Source organism: Stigmatopora nigra, chromosome 9, assembly GCF_051989575.1.
Source record: "Stigmatopora nigra isolate UIUO_SnigA chromosome 9, RoL_Snig_1.1, whole genome shotgun sequence".
Taxonomy (NCBI): Eukaryota; Metazoa; Chordata; class Actinopteri; order Syngnathiformes; family Syngnathidae; genus Stigmatopora; species Stigmatopora nigra.
Window position 1 is genome coordinate 10626468 of NC_135516.1, and position 22862 is coordinate 10649329.

Genomic DNA, 22862 nt, shown 5'->3' on the forward strand with positions numbered 1-22862 from the left:
TGAAATGGAAATTTTTCGACATCTAGCATTATCTATGTGATATCTAGTATTTAGACGCACCTGGCTTGATTTCACGTATTCTCGTTTGGGTCATGGGTAAGCAGACTTAAAAGCCGTATAAAACTAGCATTACAGAACTAAAAAAATGTTGTTTAAAATGGTTATTGAAAGCAGATAGGATGTTTTGCTGTCAGGGGATATAAATACGTTAAATTAATACGAATATAACCACAAGATTTGTAGGACCGCTATGTCGAAAACGCTTAGACATTTATTTTTGCATTCTCGTTTCACGCTATCGTCCACCTTACACATTTAAAGGCTTTTAAGAAGCCGTTGTATGTAAAATAGAACTATCAGAGTGAATACCCCGTGTGTAAACATCCATTGAATGGCTTTTGGAAGTGCGTAGAGGCGCGTCTGGAAGAAAAGCCTGATTGGCCAAGCGGTCTGTCAATCAAATGTGGGCGGGCTCACCGAGGGGGACTAAGGAAGAGCGACGACGATTGAGCAAGCTGTCAAACGGCAACCATCGCGGCTGAATTATCGCTGCGGGCGGAGAAAAACACCGAACATGCCTCCACTGGTGGGAAGGAGAACGTTGTAGAGTAGAACGAGCATTTCTGCAACGCCATCTTAGGCAAGCGTGAGGGGGGAAGTAGTGAAGCGGTGGGCGAGCTATCCACTACGTTTCTGCTAGTTTGTTGACAAACGAGCTAAGGTAGCCGAGCTAGCTTTCAACGCCGAGTTATGACGGACTTGTAACTCGGAAAAAACGCTCCCTTTTCAACATTTCTTTGCAACGGAATGATCCAGAATGAGTTCCCATCTACAAGTGCAAACAGGTAAGTCATTTCTTTTGTCCAAAGATAAAATGAAATTTCAATTTCTTGCCTTGACAACTTTGTTTCACATTTGTTTGCGTTTGACTGAGCCAGTCGAGATAGTTGACACATTGACGACGATTGGCATCCAATCCCTTTCCACTTAGAGTGCCACTGACGGCCAAAAGACGTCTAACATTTCATTGTGATCACGTTTCAGTGCATTTGACGGCCATAGTCGTCTGATATATTGAGACTTGAAAGGGCCAGCAACGAAGTCTTGTGAGATTGGACGGCTATCACTGTCATTGGTAACCCCTGAGCTATTAAGGTCGCTTAGAATGAACCCCCCTCGGCATCCCGATAATAAGCCCCCTGACCCCCACGGAGGCGACTCATTAATGTTGCCGGAGCCCCCCGCGGAATGATGGCTATCCCGCGTAACGCTGCACTTTGGAGCCAGATGGTCATCGGATAAGTTGGAGTTGCGCTCTTACTTCGCTCCTTTCAAAGTCACCTTGCTCAGGTATCCTGCAGCGGTGCGTTTAGTGGACTTTGGAAATTGGACCGCTTGAAATTCCTCCTTGGAGCTTTTTCTTAGAGCCAAACAAATTGTAAGAAAGAAAAGTAAAGCGCTTTTAGTCTTTATTTTTCTTTAAAATATGGAATAACGATATAAATAAAGTTTTAGCGTTGACCTCTGAGGTCACGCTTGCACACGCTTCTTCCTCCAGCAGCCATCGTAAAAATCGCCGCGGGGTGATTTATTGCTGACAGCCCCTATTAGCGTGTAATCCAGTGGAACACATCTGGGTGGTGTATAAATGGGTGTACCCAAACCCCCAACCTCGGACCGCTCCCCGAGGACGCCCATCTGGTTTACACTAACAACAGGCCACTTTGAAATGGCGGAAAAAGAAAGTCCCAGTCTAATTTTTCTCTCTCTCTCTCGGCTCCTTGGGGTGTTTCCAATGATGGATATGTACAAAGGGTGTAGTCTAGGCGAGCAAATAGAGAAGGAACATGTGCATGTTCCTTTTCCAAATAAAACTTATGATAAGGCCTGTTTTTGGATTTAACATTGGTCGTTCTTTATTGATTCTCCATAGAGGAAAATTTGAGTCAGAAGTATAAAGGTATCATAGAAACTATTAAATTTCTATTTTTAGATTTTACACAATGCCTTTTGAACTGAATGCACAAAAAGAAAAAAATTGCAATAATTGATTTAAAAAGGGGAAACATCTGGAAATATAATTTACATCTATAATCTTGATTTGAATTTGATCCTAAAGCAGAATATCAGCCCTTACTTTCTCGGGCCACTCAAAATGATGCGACGGGCCAGATTTGGCCCCTGGGCCGCCACTTTGACACCAGTGGTCAGAAAGAAACGAAAGCACCAAATTTGAATTCCCAGGAATGTTTTTTTAGCAGGAATTTGAATGTTGATGTTACGTACCAAATACAAATGGCGTCACAGAGTATGCTCCGTCCCGCCAGATGTTTCCAATCGAGTTCCACGTCGAATGGTAATTGCCGTCTATTCTCGGCGGTGGCGGCGGCGGCGTTCAAAACAAGCGCGCCCCCTGCTCGTCTATTCTCGCCGGTGAAATTAGAGAGGCCGGTTAGAGGCCTGGCCTCGGGTGTTTTTCTTGGCATGCTGCGACGTGTCTCGGCGTACGAGTCGTAGGGAAAAGCAGCCGAGGGGGGGACCGGGAGCCTTTTAAGGACACGGCCATCTTGCCGGTCTTGTAGCGCCGGCGTAAATGCAACAGACGTCGTTTTTAGGTCGAGATCTCGTGACACTGCGACTTGGCTTCGCTTTAAACGAGGCGATTTTTGATGAGCGTTTTTTTAATAACCCCACTGGAGTTCTTGGCGCCATTAAAATACACAATGATGAGTTGTGTTTGTGACTTCAAGAAGTCCCCGAGTGGGGAAAAATGTTCAAATCAAAGGGCTTGGATGATAAACAACCTGTGATTATATGATGATATACGGTCGTCGGGTTTCTGGAAATTTGGGATTGGGGTGAGCACTTCATTGTGTGGGTGTGGCGTCTGGGGGGGTTACAGTTGGAAGGTTTAGGGTTCATTTAGCTTTACAATGTCTAGGACAGGGGTCTCAAACTTCAGTTTGGATTTCATCCGGAGGGCCAAAATTAATCCATTAACGAATTGACTGAATTTTACATCGTGTTGATTCGATAGACCATTTTTGGACATTTAAATTAGTACGAATCTTCTGCACTATAAGACGCATCCTTGATTCAGTCATGTTTGTTTGTTACAAATACGGCTTTTATGCGAGAAAATATGGTAAATGCTTTTATTTTCGACAAAGGATCTGTAAAATTAGAATTTTGTGAGTCTAGAAAATTGGAGTTTGGGTCGTTTTTTTGTGATTTTTGTGGGTTAACTTGAGGGTAGTTTGGGGTGGCGTGTCTAGAATTTTAGGATTGATGGGATTTACTCTTGGGATGAAGGTTGGTGTTGGGGGGTCTGGGTTCTTATCTCTGAAAGTTTGGTGTGGGAGGGCTTTTAGGTGATGACGTTGAAGACTTATATTGAGATGTTAATGGATCTGTTTTGGAGGCTTGCAACCTTCATTTGGGTGGAAGAAAAACGTGCTCTTTCTGGTCATGGAGAAAGTATTTATGAGCTGAGATAAAAGCAACCTTTTGCCCCCGCAGACTTCCTCTCTGTCGGTCCAAGTTGTTCAATAAAACAGAGGGTACAAAGGTTCATGTCACCTGAGAGCCATTTACTTGACTAATCTCCTAACAATCACCTATTCTTACAGCCGTTCTATTTCCGAGCTTTATGTGGAGGGAAGTGCTCGTGAGAGCCTTTCCACTTCAGATTTATGGAAAACAACTCTCAATGCTTCATTTGTGTCTAATCATTCTAGTTGCTATCTATAGAGAAATAGTTTTAAAAATGGAAATTGTACTCAAGGGTGAATTCATATCCCTGGAATGAAACCTTACGTTTTTCATCCTTCTTCCTGTCGTAGGTCTTGAGCGCCTCCCCTCTCAACATGTGAGAACCCCCCAGCCACGGAGGACCCCCGTCGCCACGAGCGGCCGCCGCTGAGCCCCCCCTCGGCAAACGGACGACGATCCGGCCGGCGCCCTTGTCATGTGGGTACAAGGCGGAAGGACACTCCCGTCGCCGTCTTTTTCGTCATCGCCATCGCCATGGAGCGGAATAAACGCAACTCGATCGCCGCGTTCCCCACCAGACCCGAACGCCTCGCCGAGGATAGAGACGGAGGGCTAGGGGTGTGCGAGATGGGAATGGCCCCGCCTTCGCAGGTTTGTCTCACAAAATATTTTTATATGAACATATACCTTCCTGTGTATTTCTATTGAATGGTTTTTGTGTATACATTGAATCTGATGTATTCCCATTTAATTGAATTGACATCAAAATAGGAAACATTTCCAAATCCACTCCTCCTAGATGATTTATTTTGTATACCCTTTATATGCACACTTGATTTAACAAAGGCAATACCAAATCCACAATAGTAGAAATTTAAATATATAAAAATACCTCATTTCCAACAGTAGAACTGATTTTGCTACTCCTTCCATCCAGGTGGGCAGGGTTTGCCCTTCGTCCTACCGGGCCCTGATCAGTGCCTTCTCCTGCCTTACACGCCTGGACGACTTCACCTGCGAGTGGATCGGTTCCGGCTTCTTCTCCGACGTTTACAAGGTGGGTGCGAAAGCCATTTGTCCACCAGTCAGTCACACAGAATGAGAAAATTCCTACTTAGGGGTACGCCTGGGTCAACAACCTTATTTAAAAACATGTTGGTTTGTTCCCAATGTCATTGTTAAAACCTTTTTATTGGCAACACATAGTTTTTCAAACGTGGGTTTTTATTCATAAAGTATATGGTGATTTCCGCCCTATCAAATAGGAAAGTCTTGTCCTGTAATCATTAATACCGGCCAAGAAGATTGTCTACTCATCTTGGTGGGGGGTTGACTTTAGAAAATGGGGAAAAGATGGGGGATGTGAATGAAGCGTGAGGGGGTCGCAAGATGAACATTGGGGGCGACGGACCTACTGACGACTGACCATCTGTTCTTCCTGCTGTCCGGCCAAGCCACGCCCCCTGCTTTTTTTCTAAACAGCCATGCTCGCATTAAGAATTAAAGCTAAAAGGTTATACGCTATCCACCATTTCTAACTTTTTAATGCATTAGAGAAGTCATGTCCAAACATAAAATTGGCAAATTGAAGCCGTCTTTTGTATGTTACAGATGTTTTATACCTTCCAAATGACCGTGCCAACGAAAGAGAATCCTAAGCAATTTAATACCAACCATTTTTTTATTTTCCAACACAGTTATTCTATCAAACTGGGCCTGCGTGGGTTTTCTCTGGGTACTCCATTTTCCTTCCACATTCCAAAAACATGCACAGTAGGCTGATTGGACACTCCAAATTGCCCATAGCTACGAGTGATTGGTTGTTTGTCCCCTTGTGTTCTGCAATTGGCTGCCTTTGCACCAAAGTCAGCTGGGATAGGCTCCAGCACCCCGCACGACCTTGGTGAGGATAACTCGGTTCATAAAATGAGAAATCGTATGTTTTTTTTCCATTCAACAAACTGCTTACGTTGTACTTATTGGTGCCGCTTTTGCGCCAGCCACTCACCCAACATTTTATGATGGTTGTGTAATGGCGAGATAGCGCCACGCGCTTATCAGCGTGTGCAACACGCTTGGTTACGTGAGCGTTACCTAACCATCGGATGGATGAATGGAAAGGAAAATCCCCATCATGCCCAATCATTGTTTATCGATCCGCTTGTTGTTCCGTTCTCAGAGGGCTGATTTAATTCTATTTTTCAATGTGCGCAATGTTTCCAACCATGATTTAATCGATGGTCAATGTGCCTCTTTGCAGGTGTGCCACCGCGCGTCGGGCCAGGTGATGGCGCTCAAGATGAATAAGCTGAGCAGCAACAGGGCTAATATGCTGAGAGAAGTGCAGCTGATGAAGCGACTCTCGCACCCCAACATACTCAGGTATGCTCCCCGGGTTTATGTCAATTATTTAACCCGCTGTAAAAGATGCATGTCAAAAAATATAGGAAATGAAATAACGTCCATTACAATGGAGGGGCTGCATTTTTTTTTCAATAACCATTTTTTTCGGTCTATTAGTCGCACAATGAAGGTTATGAATGAGTCGTATTTTAGGGAGGGCTATTTTTATATTTGATAGAAAACCAAATACGAACAAATGTTAAAGTAAAGACAGTTAATTGGATAAAAACTGGCGAAATAGGCAACATTTACCATTTTAGTTTTTTGGATGACTATAGTCTAATAAAACAGGCTTTTTGGCGGTCAAAGAGAACGGAAAAAAAACTTCAATTAGAAAAAAAAAATGTGCAACTTATAGTCCAGAGAATACGGTAACAGCTCACTGTAATTTAAAGTGACAGTCATTTGTTTAGGTCATAGTAATAGATACAATTTAAATCATTTCGTAGTGTATTTCTTCCACCAGAGGGTTGTTTATATCTATTTATTTTTTCCATTCTGTGTGAGTAGGGGGCGTACACACATAATTATGTGTGTGTGTTTGTTTTACAATGCCATCTTTGTTGTGTTTGCCCCAGCAGTAGGTTGTGAATTTCTGTGTGTGGTGGGCCGATAGTGAAGGGACTCGTTGTTGCGTTCCAAACAAGACCATCTTTTCTTTGGCCCGAGGCAAAGCCTTCATAATTGTTTATTCGCAAGTCGATCACACACTAAACCAAAACATAAATGATCACATCGTCCCAATCTGACAAGTGTGTTGCGAAAAAGGGAAAACCAAAACGATCTGTTTGAACATTAAACTTGACGTCTTTATAGTTATTTCACTGAATACTGGTTGAGCGGGATTTGCAAATGACAGGATTCTGCGTTTATTTGTCCGTCTAGCGTAACATCTCAATTTCATGACGTATAAATGGATGCCTCCTTTTAAAGGGAAATCGTGTTAGAGCATGTTTTTGGAGATGCTATTTTGAAGCACCATTTGACAAGCCATGGAAAAAAAGAATAGTCTTGTTAGAAGAAACTTGTCTTGTCTGGTCTTGTCTTCTACAGCTGGAACTTTTGGAATTCTTTCTCTACTTTCTTATTTTCCACCTGAATTAGATCATCTTATTTTTGTTGCGGCGTACAACTAATAACATTTTTCATACGTTTTCCCTTATTTTATACGTTTTTTTGTATCATTTCAAATTGTGTATGCTTTTGTATGGGATTTTTAAAAGTATTTTTTTTGTAAAACTGATATCTGCCTTTTCACTATATACATATAGCACGTCAGCAAGCAATGTAACCCCACGGAATCTTAAATTTATTGCATTCATATTAGACAAAATTTGAAACTTAAGTGCGCCCTATGTGAGTAAATATGTGCCACTTTGAATTTGTATGTTTTTTGTATTTATTCATTTTGGTATTTTTCTTAATGCTACATTGATGTCATTCTTTTCTGAATGTGTTTAGTTTATGAATGAATCACAATTTCTGTTTTTTGTTTTGTTTTGCTGCAGGTTCAAGGGTGTATGTGTGCACGAGGGCCAGCTTCACGCTCTAACGGAGGTAAGAGAACACATTCTGACTTGTCTGGCTTTATTTGTCTAAGTTCTAGAACACCCTGGCAGGTAAAAACATTGGCAGCAAAAAATAGACATGTCACCGAATAGCCCACATTGCGGAATGTGCGTGTGGTCAGACTCGGGTGGCCACCTCATGCTGTTTTGCTGTTTTGTCATCTGACCCCCAATTGGCCGCGTGGGCATGGGGTGGCGGTGAGGGAGGGGGGGTTCACTCCGGCTCACTCGTTCGAGTCTTTTTGGAGCCACTCGAGCAAAAGGGTCAATTGCCACCTTTTCTTCCCGTATTATTTTAAATTCTTTTCAAAGTGACAGCCTCAAGGCTTTTTAGTTTTCAGATGTGGCCTTTGTTGGAGTCAGGTTCTCTTGATAGTCAGCCAAGACAATGTCATGTGATCACTTTGGACTATTTAGCTTTGAATTGGTTAGGCACTGGTAGATGTCCCATCCGTTTAAACTGGGAGTTAAATAATAATCATGAAATATGTTTTCTGCTAATGGACATTTTGTCTATTCAATGGGTTTTCCTTAATCCGGAATTGGTACTTTAAATAGAATTTTGGTTAAGAAAAAACATTCGGATTATTATGTTTTTTCCCCCCAAAAATTCAATTTTTTTTCTAATCTGTAATTTATATCACCTAATTTTTTTTTATCCCTTTTTATATTTCTTAGTAAATTAGAAATGGTTATCTTATTAATCATCCAGCAATGGTTTTCTTTCATTTTGTATTGTTTTTTCCAGGGTGGTAATACTTTGACCTGGCTCTAAAGTAATGCTATTTCCAGTAATAATAATCTGGACTAACTACAGGATTATCTTGTTTTTTTTTATTTGAAGCTTCTAGAAAACAATACTGCTTTGTGTCACTATTAGCTAAAATACCAAACTGCTTTAATGTAGTTGCTACAATACATGAAACATATTCCCGAGGCCATACCGGTCGACACTCAGGGAAGATAGATAGTAACCCCCCCTCCCAGCACGCGTCCAATCACATGATGTATTCCCAGTTGAGTGTCATTTCTTCCCCTGAGATATTCATCAGCAGCATCAGCCTCTTGGCCTAAATCCGGGCCTTTATCCGTGTTAACCACTCGCGTTCCGTGACGCCTTTACGTGGGGATTAGTGTGTTTTTTTTATGGCCAGGTCAGCAGAGTTCTCTCGGGTCAAAGAGCCAGACGAGTGAGAGCTCAATCCATTTCCCGTCCATGTCCAGCCAAGTCAAGCGGCGACACCACATTACGCCTGGCGGGCTTGCCCCGGGCTCGTCTAGTGACCCAGAAACGTGTAACAACTACTTAGCCAGCATCCAATTGAAAGTCTTAATATATTTGATGCCATTTGAGAGACCACAGAAGGAATTTGAATGAAAAAATCTGTTATTTTCTGCTGTATTTTATTTTGTTTGTATTCTTTTTAATGGTTTTATCCTTTTTTTTGCAGTACATCAATGGTGGCAACCTGGAGCAACTTCTAGACAGCAACAAGCATCTTAGCTGGCCGGCTAGAGTCAAACTAGCCAGTGACCTCGCCAGTGGTTTGGCCTACCTGCACGCCAAAGGGATCTTCCACCGAGACCTCACCTCCAAGGTAGGCCACAAACACAACGGGTCATGTGGACTTTATTTCACATTGAAGTCAGACTAATGTGTCGTCTACCAGTAGGGCTTTTCCATAGTATGATAAAAATAACAATAATCCTAATGCTGTTTTGGTGTCTTGACAGAACTGTTTAATCAAATGCGAAGACGGCAGCTACACGGCGGTGGTAGGAGACTTTGGATTGGCTGAGAAGATCCCAGCTAATCTGTAAGTATCCCTTCCACTTGATTTTGACTTGAGTGCTTTACTATATGAAGGAGGATGTAAATATTGGAAGCAGTAGGGTGCAAACTATAATAGTATATTCTTAACTAATCGTCTCGATGGATAAATCTAATTGGTTAGTCGCTAATCTCTGCTTTTTTGTGCATTTGTGAAACCTTGTTAGTCCCAAGCAACACTTCAATTGGCTCTAGAAACCAAAATGAGGATAAGGACCTGTATCTGTCTTCATTTAGGATACTATGACTGTATTTTTCAGGTGACATTAGTCAATGAAAAGGACAACACAAGATACATTGCATTTTTTCTCTTTTATTTGATACTAAAATGGAGGACAGGTAAATGGTTGTTTTTCAGATAACTTTAACCTTAAAAACACAACATAACATGCAAGTTGCGCTTGAGTTTTAGACAAAAATTGCAATTTATAGTCCTGAAAATACAGCAATTAGTGTGAATTAAATGTCATTTTAAAATATCTTTCACGTACATATGCTAACAGATGTTTAAACTGTGTCTTTTCGTTCAGGACGGAAGGAGCAAAGCTGTCAGTAGTGGGATCTCCTTTTTGGATGGCTCCTGAAGTACTGAGGGATGAAGCTTACAATGAGAAGGTGAGTTCCTTTCTTTATTAGCATTAAATATTGAATTAGTGCACAACCAATGGAAGGACTGAGTGATTTTCTTCCTCCCAGGCGGATGTCTTCTCCTACGGCATCGTCCTCTGTGAGATCATCGCCAGGATCCAGGCCGACCCCGACTTTCTACCACGAACAGAGGTGAGTTCGAGGCGAGATCCCCTCGATGGAGTCTCCTGGGACGAAATGTCGTGTTGACTCATTGTTTCTCGTTGACTGGGAGTAGAACTTTGGGCTGGACTACCACACCTTTCAACACATGGTGGGTGACTGTCCCCCCGACGTCCTCCAGCTGGCCTTCAACTGCTGCAATGTGAGTCCTTTGACGGTTTTATCTTTAACTTCCTAAAAAGACAGAAGCAGCAATCAGATTATTTTGGTAATCCCAAAGACCCTACCACCCACCCAAGCTGGATGAGATAGACTCCGCTCATAGGGAAAGACGAAAGAGGATCATTTAAAGGGGTTTAGCGCTGATCATTTTCTAACCATGATGATTTTCTACTCCTCCAGATGGACCCCACGCTGAGGCCGTCCTTCCCAGACATTGTGCAGAACTTGGACGGGATATTGGCACGCCTGAAGTTGGGGGAAGTGGGGCACCAGTGCCCTCCACTGGTTGGAGAGGGTGACAAGAAGACATCCATGTCCAAAGGTTTGTCAAGTTTCCCAAAATCAGTCAAGATTTACTTGCACCTTTGAAATATTCAATTTGAATTTGAACTCACTGTGTATCCGTCCAATCACAGGGGAGAAGATCCAGGGCCTAAAACGCCTCAACCCGCTGATTTTCCCAGACGACAAAATTCCGCCCAAGTCGCCCCGACCCCGCCGCAACATCTGGTTGAGCCGCAGCCAGTCAGACATTTTTTCCTGCAAGGCGGGGAGGAAGGTGAACGTGCAGGACCCTTACTACGAGCCGCCGCCGGCATGTCGGCGAGCGGGCAAGCCGCGCAAAGTCAACCCCTTCACAGCACGCGAGGACCTGTGTGGCGGCAACATAAAGTTCTACGACGTACCTAGCAAATCTGTGTTTTCGTTGGTCTTCGACCTGCGCTCGCCTCCGGGCAGCGTCTACACCGGCCGGCCTCTGCCACCGCACGCCTCCGGCACTGCCGCGTCCTTCTACTGGCAACAGTTACCAGGACGGCAGTGCCACTCCTCGCCAGTGTCGCCGCAGCTGCCTCGCGCCGAGTTCCAGTACCAACGCCACGCCGTCACCGCCACCACGACGGCCCCGGCCGTCAACAACAATGGTCCGTTGGCGGCCTCTGCAAACACACGTGAGTCAGAAATCAATTATTTTCCTGCACAAATTTAAATTAAACATTGAAATCAGAACAATGACTTGAAATAGTTCTTTGAAACTTTACCTGCCGTGGACGTGGGTTCTCGTTCCAACCTGCAACTGGAAAGGACAATCTGTGGATTGTAGTCTGGTTAAAGTGTTAGTGTTGCAACGGTTGGAACAAAAACCCACATCCCGGTTTGCTCACCTATAGTTTAACGAGTCCTCGCCGAATCCAATGTAACAAAACTTCTTTCCCGCCCAGAGACGAGCCCAGCAGGTGGAGAAGTGCGGCACAAGGCGGCGTTGAGCGGCTGGGCCCGCAAATACACGGTGGTGGAAATTCCGCCGTACAACGGGCCCAAGGCGCCGTTGGGAGAGTCGAACGGCGACGACGAGGACGTGTTTGACGAGAGCTGGTCTCAAAACAACGTCCCCCTCGGCGAGGCCATGGACTGCTGTTCTGCCACGTCGGAGGACCAACACATGCAAGCCGTGCCGCCGTGAACTGAAGGATGCAAAGAAACGCAACCGTGACGTTAGTCGCTTTCAAAATCGCCGATCATGCTAATATTGTTTATATTTATTACCAATGTTACGGAATGACTTTGATTGTTTACCTCCGTGTGGTCCGACCATTAGGCTTTTGCCGTGGGACTCCATCCAAGTGGATTGGTTGGGTGGGCGCCACGGTTAATTCTCCACTTCCGACGAGCGTCGTTAATCCGTCGTGGCTTTAGTTGGTGGTCCTCGAGTGTCTTTGATGGGCATCTTTGATTCAAAGACGACTGGACACAAGTCCTCTCGTTCACCAGCAGTCATGTTGTCTCCTTTAAAATAAAAAATACAAAAATCTGCTTAATGCAATTAAGAGATTAAGTTGGCCTCCGTAGGAACTAACATGCACTATTTTGTCATCTTTTCTATGCAATAATAATAATAATTTCACTGTTGCGCAGAAACGAGGATGTAAAGTTTTAACAAAAAACAACACCAACAAAAAAAAGTCTTACCTTTGTATATTTGTGTAAAATAATGTGCAAAATGATTTTGCTTTGAAATGATGAAACTTACCCTGAGGGTCTCATTTCTGTTTCAATAAAAACTATTTGACTCGGAATTTGTGCGAGTTTCTTGAAATTCTCACTAAAAGTTTGTGATACTTTACAAAGACTTCAAATCGTAGTAGCACTATCGTCCGATTGTTTGAAGTAACAAAGATTGTGCCCAGTTTTGTTTCAGTGTCAATCAAACAGGTTCAAACTCAACTTGGCAGTTGTGCAAGTGTCACCAAAGAGGCCAGAAGGGAAATGAGGACGCCACCGAGAAAGACTTTTAGTCCAATCAGAAGACGTTGCAGTGTGGCGATGTTCAGGAAGTGAACAGAGAGGAAGTTTGGCGGTTTTCTTACCTCATTTCTGCTTTGTATGAGCTGGCGCAGAGTTGAGGTAAGGCAACAGTTTTAAAGGCAAGTTGGAGTTAAAACAAATATTTTTTTTTTCAGTCTCGTCCCAATGTGCTTCTTAGACTGACGGGAGCAAGTGTCCGGAAATCAAATGGAGGAACTTACCGGAGGTCCGACGGCCTGACTTCGGGTTTTTGACGTTTCCGCTACATCTGCAGCGAGGCCTGCTAACGTTGGCGAAATTGTCCGCAGAGGAGAAGTCAGTCAGTCAGTCGGTGGTTGGCGCAGGGCAAGTATCCAATCTTGGTCTTTTCTTCGTTTAGGGGGTGTCCATTTCAAAGCCATTGGATAGTTTTCTGGAAATAAATCAATTGCATTTGTTTAGGATGGAAGTGGTCAACCACAAATGAACAATGACAGAGCATCTCTTACCTTTGTAGTCCAGAAACGCCTCCTGTAATCATTTTTCCAGGGGGTGGCGACTTCGATAAAACATTTCTCTCCCCTAAATGCTGTCGGAATTAAATTCCTGGTCGTTTTCTGAGTTGTTGAAGTGTCCTTAAACAAAAATCTGAATTGACAATTGTACTTGATGCTGTGTTAGCTGTCCAAACGTTTCTCTTTGGGGCTGCTTTGTAAAAAATGAACTGGTCCTAATTATCATTATTTTTTTTACTGGATTCAGGCAACAATGTCCCTGCACTGAGAAGGACTCCACAATTCTCTAGATCCAGTCACATCTGGTTGAAAAGAGTTCTGGAGCTGTGGTTAGAAGAGAACTTCCAGCTAGCCATGAGAAGAGTGCGCAAAAAAGTGTCCGGCAAAGACAAAGTCTTTGGCTGTGACCTTCTGGAGCACTTGAACACTTCCGGCCAGGACGGTACGACGGAGAACAACGGAAGCGGGAAAAACTCACAATGACGGAGGTTTTTTTCTGCAGTCCCTCAGGTGTTGCGCCACTGCAGTCAGTTCATCGAGGAGCACGGCGTGGTGGACGGGATCTACAGATTGTCTGGCGTTTCGTCCAACATCCAAAAACTACGGTGATTTATTTCTGTCTGCAGTACTGGAAAAAAAAAACCTCAAATGTCATTTCTTCAAAACAGCGGCGAGTTTGAAAGCGACGGCACCCCCGACCTCAGCAAAGAAGTGTACCTGCAAGACATCCACTGCGTCAGCTCGCTGTGCAAAGCCTACTTTCGGGAGCTGCCCAATCCCTTGCTCACCTACCAACTTTATGACAAGTTTGCCGTTGAGTATAGCCGAGACGGTCCTGGCCAAATTTGCATGCACCTGAAATATACGAACACAAGAAAATATTCTGTTGATCAAACTCAAGCACAAACATACGATATATCATCTCGGCAACAAACAAGCACATCAAAGTAGAAATGCCAATATAAAATGCACTCACCTCAAACCACCCAAAAAGGACTTTATCGGAATTCTAGACTTTTGGAATCCTTCACAGGAAGCCGTTGCCATCCAGCTGGAGGAAGAGCGGCTGGTGAAAATCCGAGATGTCCTGCAGGAACTTCCCAAACCTCATTACGGGTAGCTCTTCCCTCTATTTCTCGTAAAAGTCTATCTTAGAACAGTTTTTTGTGTAATTTCTCTCAGGACTTTGGAGTTTCTGATGCGCCACCTAGTCAAAATGGCGTCACACTCGTCCGAGACCAACATGCACACCAGAAACTTGGCTATCGTCTGGGCGCCCAATCTCCTCCGGTGTGGATACGGTGGCGCTTCTTCGGGCTTGTTCCACAACCCGAATAATCCGACTGTTCTCTCGTCCAGGTCAAAGGATATCGAGGTATCTGGTTTTAATGGTACGGCGGCTTTCATGGAAGTCAGAGTGCAATCCATCGTGGTGGAGTTCATCCTCAACCACGTGCCTCAACTATTTCCCGAGCCAAGTAAACGCATCATCAACATCAAGCATGTCTTCTGAGTGCAAGTTTTTTCAAAATGTCCGCTTCCTTCAGGTTCTGCCAACGTCCGGAGAAAATCTCTCCCCTCTCCGACGGCTATCTTCGCTCAAGAAGAGTCGCTGTTCAAACTTCAGCCTTCTGCCAACTTTGGGCACATCAGTCCTGGAGACGGTCCTCTTCCCATGAGACCGTATCACGCCATCATAGAAGGCACTGATAAGTGAGTAGAGTCCAGGACATTTGGCGAAGGACTTCTGGTCTTCCTTTTTGATGGTTTTTTTTGGTCAAACGTCTGGTCAATCAATACAGGAGGAAAGGCTCCTTCAAAGGAATAAAGTGGATGTCCATCTTCAATATCGGCAGTCGCTTCCAAGACCCTAGAAGACGGCAAAAACACTCGGTTAAAGGTACAGTTTCGATTCATTCATTCAATTGAGTATTTGCATAGAAAAAAATGTCTACTTGATTTAACCATTTAATTAGAGGCATTGAAATGGTTTGTGTTAGAAGTTTTGGATTTTTTTTTTAATTATTTTACAATGAATACAACATAACTTGTTTGCTATGGCCACATTTTGATACTCCTCGTTCTTATGTGACAACTACTATCTTTTTTGGGGTTTTTTAACGTATAGAGAAGAAACTACCGACATTACGACCAGCTCGAAGCATGGACTCCCTCAGAATTCCCTCATACACCAATGAAGGTACTGGTCTTCTTTCACTGGGAGATCCACAAACCCACAACGAGCAGTTACCGCATAGTTTCTTTCATTCCAGATCTCATACGTCCTCTGCAGACCTCGCCATCCACCAAAATGTCCGTCTTGGAAGTTTCCACTTCTGCCAGCCCATTGAGCAGAAGCGAATATGCCGTGACCTATCGCAGGGGGACGGGACTCGTAAGCGGAGGCACCCAGGGCACGTACACGGCCCTGGACCCCGAAGGCTTGGGGGCGGCCGACGGCGACTCCGCCCTATCCAAGTCGCCGGGACTGTCCGCGAAGGCGGGTCGGAGAGTGGCCATGCACATCACTGGGCCCACCATGGTCACGGTCCCACTGCACATCACTTCCAATTTGGCCTTGGGTCTCCTGCAAGGAGGGGGGAGTGACCGAGTGGTGCACCGGGCTCCGGATAAGGACGGGGGAGATCGTGTGGAGACGGAGGACGGTGGGAGACGGGAGTCAAAAGTTGACCAAGCCGTGAAAGAGGACAAAGTCTTGTTGGTTGAGAAGGAGCTGATTCTGGACCAAGAGGCAAATACGTTAGTTTGCAAGAATGAGGAAGCAGATGACCAAAAATTGACTTTCCAAGTTGATGCTGATGTTTGTCACCAAGATCTTTATGAAGGTAACATCCAAGAAATGTTTTGATGCCACGAGCTGATGTCTAATTTCCATATCTCATTTGCAGATATGCAAGGAGCTTCAGACGTCAAAAGCGAGGACAACGTTTTGGACTCTTCTGACTCCGTCCTCAACTCCAGCCAAGTACCGCAGGACGACCAGGAGCTCTCGGGCTACGTTCAAGACAGCTTTGAATTCCTGGATCACATGGACTGTAGCATTTCCTATCAGGTATTGACTTCTGGCTTAACACCTTAGCTTTCTTGAAACATCCCGTGTGAATGTTAGCTTATTCACAGCATTTTGAAATGACAGGCTAACCATTTTCCAACTTTTGACTCTCGTCAGATCCCTCAGCATTTCTCGACGGATTGTGATTGCCAAGCGAACGAGTTCTCCGTCGAAGCTCCCGTTTGGTCCGAGGACGAGTACGAACTCATGGAGCGACCCTTGCATCGTGCCGCTAGCCCCGATACGAGCGACCAACACAAGTCCCCCCGTCCGCGGAGTGTGGACACCAATGAACGTCACGGAAAAACCCTAAGCTTGCCTCACATGATTCCACCCGTGTGCGATCTGCCAGAGTGTTTCATTGATGACGTGGACGACACGGCGGACGACGTTACCATCGACTACCCTAGCAGTGATGACGAAGAAAACAGCTTATTTGCTAGGAGCCTTCCCGCGGACTTCTTTCTAAGCGGCCCGTGTGATCGTGAAAGCATCCCATCCAGTACTGTTGATGACGAATCATCTGAAGAAATGCAACTCAACCCTGAATACTGTACTGCCAAACAACAAGATAACTCCAATATCAACCAGGATGACATTAGTGTACGGGAAGAAGAGGCAATACCACGAAACGAAGAGCTAGTCGAGGACCAAGAGGACAAGAGTCTGAGGTAAAAAGAACGTCCTTCAAAATTAATAAGCCTTAGCGATAAAGTAAGATCTCTGTCAAAACAAATAGCACATTAAGCTTGAGATTGTTCTTCCACATTGTTTGTAGACACAATGATGTCTATTGTCGTGCCACAAAACAGCAGAATATGCTAACATCTAGCTTGTCGCTTTTTCTTCTTCTCTGCAGAAATGAAGAAATCCTAATGAAGGAAGCGGAGCCAGAAGTTGTCTCCTTAGAAATGGCATCAAACCATTGTCTGGACATTCCAATGCAAGAACACAAAGACCAATCAACTGTCAACATCAATGATGGCGTAGTCCTTGAGATTGTAAGACTGGAAGATGATGTCCCTCCTCAAGACTCCCTCGCTCAAAAAGAAAAGTTCCTACATGTATCTGAGGTGGCTATGGCATCTTTTCAACAGGACAAGGTTGAGGAAGAAGATGTCTCCCAAGATGTAGAGATCACAAATCCTGAAGTGATTACAAGTTTCTCCAAAATCCTCTCCACAGAAGATAACTGGGAACTGCGAAAGGCAAAGACGGAGGAGGACGTTTCTGTGAAAATCTGGAAGGAACTTGAAGAGACCGTTTGTGAACTGATCGAGGAACGGGAAAGAAGCACAGCGGAGTTCCTATACGCTGAGGACTCCAGAAAATGTGTGAGATTTGTTTCAGGTCCAGAGACGTGTGAAAGAGAAGATACGATTGGTGAAAAGCTGCTGCCTGAAGAAGACAAACCCTTTCACGGGGAGGTGACGGTGACACCCCTGAAAGATGTCACCTCTGAGATTCAAGAGTCTGAACTTCATTTTGAAGAAGTGACAGGGGAAAGCTTTGGAAACGATGAAAATCCCATTTGTGAGGAAGTGATAGTGATGCTAAGTCTTAACGATAGACCACTGGAAGAGGTCAAGTCTGACGTGGAAGAATCTGGAAAAGCTGCGAGTGTTGAGGAGCGAGAACCAGATATTCTTGTTCAGAAGACATTCGTGCCAGATAAAGAAAAGCAAATTGGCGAACAAGTGGCAATGACACCAAGTCATGGAGATACGCCCCTGATAATTGTCAGCTCGGATTTTGCAGACCCTGAAGATACTATTCACGAAAAACTGGAAGATGAGCTCATTTTTGAGGAAATGACAATGACACCAAGTGGTGATGATGAACCACCAATGGAAGTTTGTGCTGATGTTACACATTCCGGAGAAGTCCTGACCATTGAGGAGCAAGAACCAAAGAACTGTGAACTACAGGTCACCGTCAAGGACAATTTTTCCCTCCTCCAGGACAAACACAATGGTGAAGAACCAATAAGGACAACAAGTCTTGGAAATCCACCTCTGAAAGATGTCAGGTCTGATTTTCTAGAACGTGGAGTAGAAAGGAAGCTGGTCATCTCCAAATTGCCCAAAGTTTACCAAGTGAAGGCGGTGCCAGTGGTGCCACCTAAGCCTCAACACTGTAAAGCGGCCGTTCGAAGTCTTCGCCAACAACGAGAGAAGAGAGACGGCGAGGTGCCAGAAGACCTCGGGGCCACTTGTGCCAAAGACTCGCCCCGGAACAGCCCGCTGAGCATGTGCTTCGACGAAGCCGTCGCCATGGCGACCATGAGGCGAGAAAAGGAGCGCGAGAGTGAGCGGGAACGCCAGTGGGATTGGCCGGGCGAAATCCAGTGACACACCCCACAGTGGAATTAGTCGCAAAATGTTCCCTACAAGTATATGTACAGTTTTGATATAATAAATATTGAATTGAATTTACCTGTCTGCCATTTTATTTACTTAAAAATTGTAGACAAATGTTGTCGTTTGACCATTCTTTGATTTCTGTTATCATTTTTGCGCAGAAATGTTTTTTTTTTACAAAAAAAGCCTTACTATACAATGTCGTTTTTTTTAAAGAATAAAGCCTTACTATACTATGTCATTTTTTAAGGAAAATAAAGCCTTACTATACTATGTCGTTTTTTTTTTTAAAAAGAAGCCTTAGTATACTATGTTGCTTTTTAAGAAAAGCCTCGCTATACATGGTCATTTTTTTAAGAAAAAAGCCTTACTATACATGGTAATTTTCTCATTTTCTGAACCGCTTTATCTTCACTAGGGTCGCGAGGGGTGCTGAATCCAATCCCAAATGTTTCCGGCGCAGAGTGCTGAATCAGTGGCCAGCCGATCGCAGGACAAAAAGAGACGGAACAAGGACCCCAGATGTGAAGCCGACGTGATTGTCATTTTTTGTAAAAATAAAAGCCTTACTATACACTGTATTTTTTTTTAAAGAAAAACACCTTACTATACATTGTCATTTACTGTGCATGGTCATTTTTTTGTGTTTTTCATAAAAGCCTTACCACACTTCCTATACTATGTCGTTTTTGAGAGCAAAAAGCCTTACTATACTATGTCGTTTTTTAACGAAATAATGCCTTACAATACTATGTCGTTTTTAACGAAAAAAAGCCTTACTATACTATGTCGTTTTTTAACGAAAAAAAGCCTTACTATACTATGTCGTTTTTAACGAAAAAAAGCCTTACTATACTATGTCGTTTTTTGACGAAAAAAAGCCTTACTATACTATGTCGTTTTTAATGATAAAAAGCCTTACTATACTATGTCGTTTTTAACGAAAAAAAGCCTTACTATACTATGTCGTTTTTTTATCGAAAAAAGCCTTACTATACTATGTCGTTTTTTTAATGAAAAAAAGCCTTACTATACTATGTCGTTTTTTGACGAAAAAAAGCCTTACTATACTATGTCGTTTTTAATGATAAAAAGCCTTACTATACTATGTCGTTTTTAACGAAAAAAAGCCTTACTATACTATGTCGTTTTTTATCGAAAAAAGCCTTACTATACTATGTCCTTTTTAATGAAAAAAAGCCTTACTATACTATGTCGTTTTTTAACGAAATAAAGCCTTACTATACTATGTCGTTTTTTAACTAAAAAAAGCCTTACTATACTATGTCGTTTTTAACGAAAAAAGCCTTACTATACAATGTCGTTTTTTGACGAAAAAAAGCCTTACTATACTATGTCGTTTTTAATGATAAAAAGCCTTACTATACTATGTCGTTTTTTAATGAAAAAAGCCTTACTATACTACGTCGTTTTTTAACTAAAAAAAAGCCTTACTATACTATGTCGTTTTTTGACGAAATAAAGCCTTACTATACTATGTCGTTTTTTGACGAAAAAAAGCCTTACTATACTATGTCGTTTTTTAATGAAAAAAAGCCTTACTATACTATGTCGTTTTTAATGATAAAAAGCCTTACTATACTATGTCGTTTTTTATCGAAAAAAGCCTTACTATACTATGTCGTTTTTTATCGAAAAAAGCCTTACTATACTATGTCCTTTTTAACGAAAAAAAGCCTTACTATACTATGTCGTTTTTTATCGAAAAAAAGCCTTACTATACTATGTCGTTTTTTAACGAAAAAAGCCTTACTATACTATGTCGTTTTTTAATGAAAAAAAGCCTTACTATACTATGTCGTTTTTTAATTAAAAAAAGCCTTACTATCCTATGTCATTTTTTAACGAAAAAAAGCCTTACTATACTATGTCGTTTTTTAACGAAAAAAGCCTTACTATACTATGTCGTTTTTTTATCGAAAAAAGCCTTACTATACTATGTCGTTTTTTTATCGAAAAAAGCCTTACTATACTATGTCGTATTTTAACGAAAAAAAGCCTTACTATACTATGTCGTTTTTTAATGAAAAAAAGCTTTACTATACTATGTCGTTTTTTATCGAAAAAAGCCTTACTATACTATGTCCTTTTTTAACGAAAAAAAGCCTTACTATACTATGTCGTTTTTTAACGAAAAAAGCCTTACTATACTATGTCGTTTTTTAATGAAAAAAAGCTTTACTATACTATGTCGTTTTTTATCGAAAAAAGCCTTACTATACTATGTCCTTTTTTAACGAAAAAAAGCCTTACTATACTATGTCGTTTTTTAACGAAAAAAGCCTTACTATACTATGTCGTTTTTTAATGAAAAAAAGCCTTACTATACTATGTCGTTTTTTATCGAAAAAAAGCCTTACTATACTATGTCGTTTTTTATCGAAAAAAGCCTTACTATACTATGTCCTTTTTTAACGAAAAAAAGCCTTACTATACTATGTCGTTTTTTAACGAAAAAAAGCCTTACTATACTATGTCGTTTGTAATGAAAAAAAAGCCTTACTATACTATGTCGTTTTTGGTGATAAAAAGCCTTACTATACTATGTCGTTTTTTAATAAAAAAAAGCCTTACTATACTATGTCGTTTTTTAACGAAAAAAGCCTTACTATACTATGTCGTTTTTTGACGAAAAAAAGCCTTACTATACTATGTCGTTTTTAATGATAAAAAGCCTTACTATACTATGTCGTTTTTAACGAAAAAAAGCCTTACTATACTATGTCGTTTTTTATCGAAAAAAGCCTTACTATACTATGTCCTTTTTAATGAAAAAAAGCCTTACTATACTATGTCGTTTTTTAACGAAATAAAGCCTTACTATACTATGTCGTTTTTTAACTAAAAAAAGCCTTACTATACTATGTCGTTTTTAACGAAAAAAGCCTTACTATACTATGTCGTTTTTTGACGAAAAAAAGCCTTACTATACTATGTCGTTTTTAATGATAAAAAGCCTTACTATACTATGTCGTTTTTTAACGAAAAAAGCCTTACTATACTACGTCGTTTTTTAACTAAAAAAAAGCCTTACTATACTATGTCGTTTTTTAACGAAATAAAGCCTTACTATACTATGTCGTTTTTGGTGATAAAAAGCCTTACTATACTATGTCGTTTTTTATCGAAAAAAAGCCTTACTATACTATGTCGTTTTTTAACGAAAAAAGCCTTACTATACTATGTCGTTTTTTAATGAAAAAAAGCCTTACTATACTATGTCGTTTTTTATCGAAAAAAGCCTTACTATACTATGTCCTTTTTTAACGAAAAAAAGCCTTACTATACTATGTCGTTTTTAATGAAAAAAAGCCTTACTATACTATGTCGTTTTTTAACGAAAAAAAGCCTTACTATACTATGTCGTTTTTAATGATAAAAAGCCTTACTATACTATGTCGTTTTTTGACGAAAAAAAGCCTTACTATACTATGTCGTTTTTTGACGAAAAAAAGCCTTACTATACTATGTCGTTTTTTAACGAAAAAAAGCCTTACTATACTATGTCGTTTTTAATGAAAAAAAGCCTTACTATACTATGTCGTTTTTTGACGAAAAAAGCCTTACTATACTATGTCGTTTTTTAACGAAATAAAGCCTTACTATACTATGTCGTTTTTGGTGATAAAAAGCCTTACTATACTATGTCGTTTTTTAACGAAAAAAAGCCTTACTATACTATGTCGTTTTTTAACGAAAAAAAGCCTTACTATACTATGTCGTTTTTTAACGAAATAAAGCCTTACTATACTATGTCGTTTTTGGTGATAAAAAGCCTTACTATACTATGTCGTTTTTTAATAAAAAAAGCCTTACTATACTATGTCGTTTTTTAACGAAAAAAGCCTTACTATACTATGTCGTTTTTTGACGAAAAAAAGCCTTACTATACTATGTCGTTTTTAATGATAAAAAGCCTTACTATACTATGTCGTTTTTTAACGAAAAAAGCCTTACTATACTATGTCGTTTTTTAATGAAAAAAAGCCTTACTATACTATGTCGTTTTTTAATTAAAAAAAGCCTTACTATACTATGTCATTTTTTAACGAAAAAAAGCCTTACTATACTATGTCGTTTTTTAACGAAAAAAGCCTTACTATACTATGTCGTTTTTTATCGAAAAAAAGCCTTACTATACTATGTCGTTTTTTAACGAAAAAAGCCTTACTATACTATGTCGTTTTTTAACGAAAAAAGCCTTACTATACTATGTCGATTTATAACGAAAAAAGCCTTACTATACTATGTCGTTTTTTAACGAAAAAAAGCCTTACTATACTATGTCGTTTTTTGACGAAATAAAGCCTTACTATACTATGTCGTTTTTTGACGAAAAAAAGC

General features: G+C 41.5%; 2 protein-coding genes across 3 annotated transcripts; both read left to right on the forward strand.

Moving 5' to 3' along the window:
• Window positions 1-35: 35 nt before the first annotated feature.
• tesk2 (testis associated actin remodelling kinase 2) lies at window positions 36-12341 on the forward strand. Of its 2 annotated transcripts, XM_077724073.1 has the most exons (14): window positions 37-845; window positions 3843-3969; window positions 4071-4143; window positions 4430-4549; window positions 5753-5874; window positions 7404-7452; window positions 8915-9061; window positions 9198-9280; window positions 9825-9909; window positions 9991-10074; window positions 10160-10246; window positions 10447-10588; window positions 10683-11216; window positions 11487-12341. In XM_077724073.1, exons 3-14 carry the CDS (start codon window positions 4120-4122, stop codon window positions 11726-11728), a joined length of 1719 nt encoding a protein of 572 aa, XP_077580199.1. In that variant the 5' UTR covers window positions 37-845; window positions 3843-3969; window positions 4071-4119; the 3' UTR covers window positions 11729-12341. The 2 variants fall into 2 exon arrangements, with proteins under 2 accessions (XP_077580198.1, XP_077580199.1); XM_077724072.1 differs by having other exon boundaries at window positions 36-845; window positions 3843-4143.
• Window positions 12342-13316: 975 nt separating this feature from the next.
• On the forward strand, window positions 13317-18672 carry arhgap30 (Rho GTPase activating protein 30). The gene is made up of 13 exons (XM_077724478.1): window positions 13317-13506; window positions 13567-13669; window positions 13733-13877; window positions 14098-14180; window positions 14247-14354; window positions 14424-14542; window positions 14612-14777; window positions 14867-14964; window positions 15193-15264; window positions 15338-15910; window positions 15974-16137; window positions 16255-16808; window positions 16997-18672. Exons 1-13 carry the CDS (start codon window positions 13419-13421, stop codon window positions 18486-18488), a joined length of 3765 nt encoding a protein of 1254 aa, XP_077580604.1. The 5' UTR covers window positions 13317-13418; the 3' UTR covers window positions 18489-18672.
• The last annotated feature ends 4190 nt before the right edge of the window (window positions 18673-22862 follow it).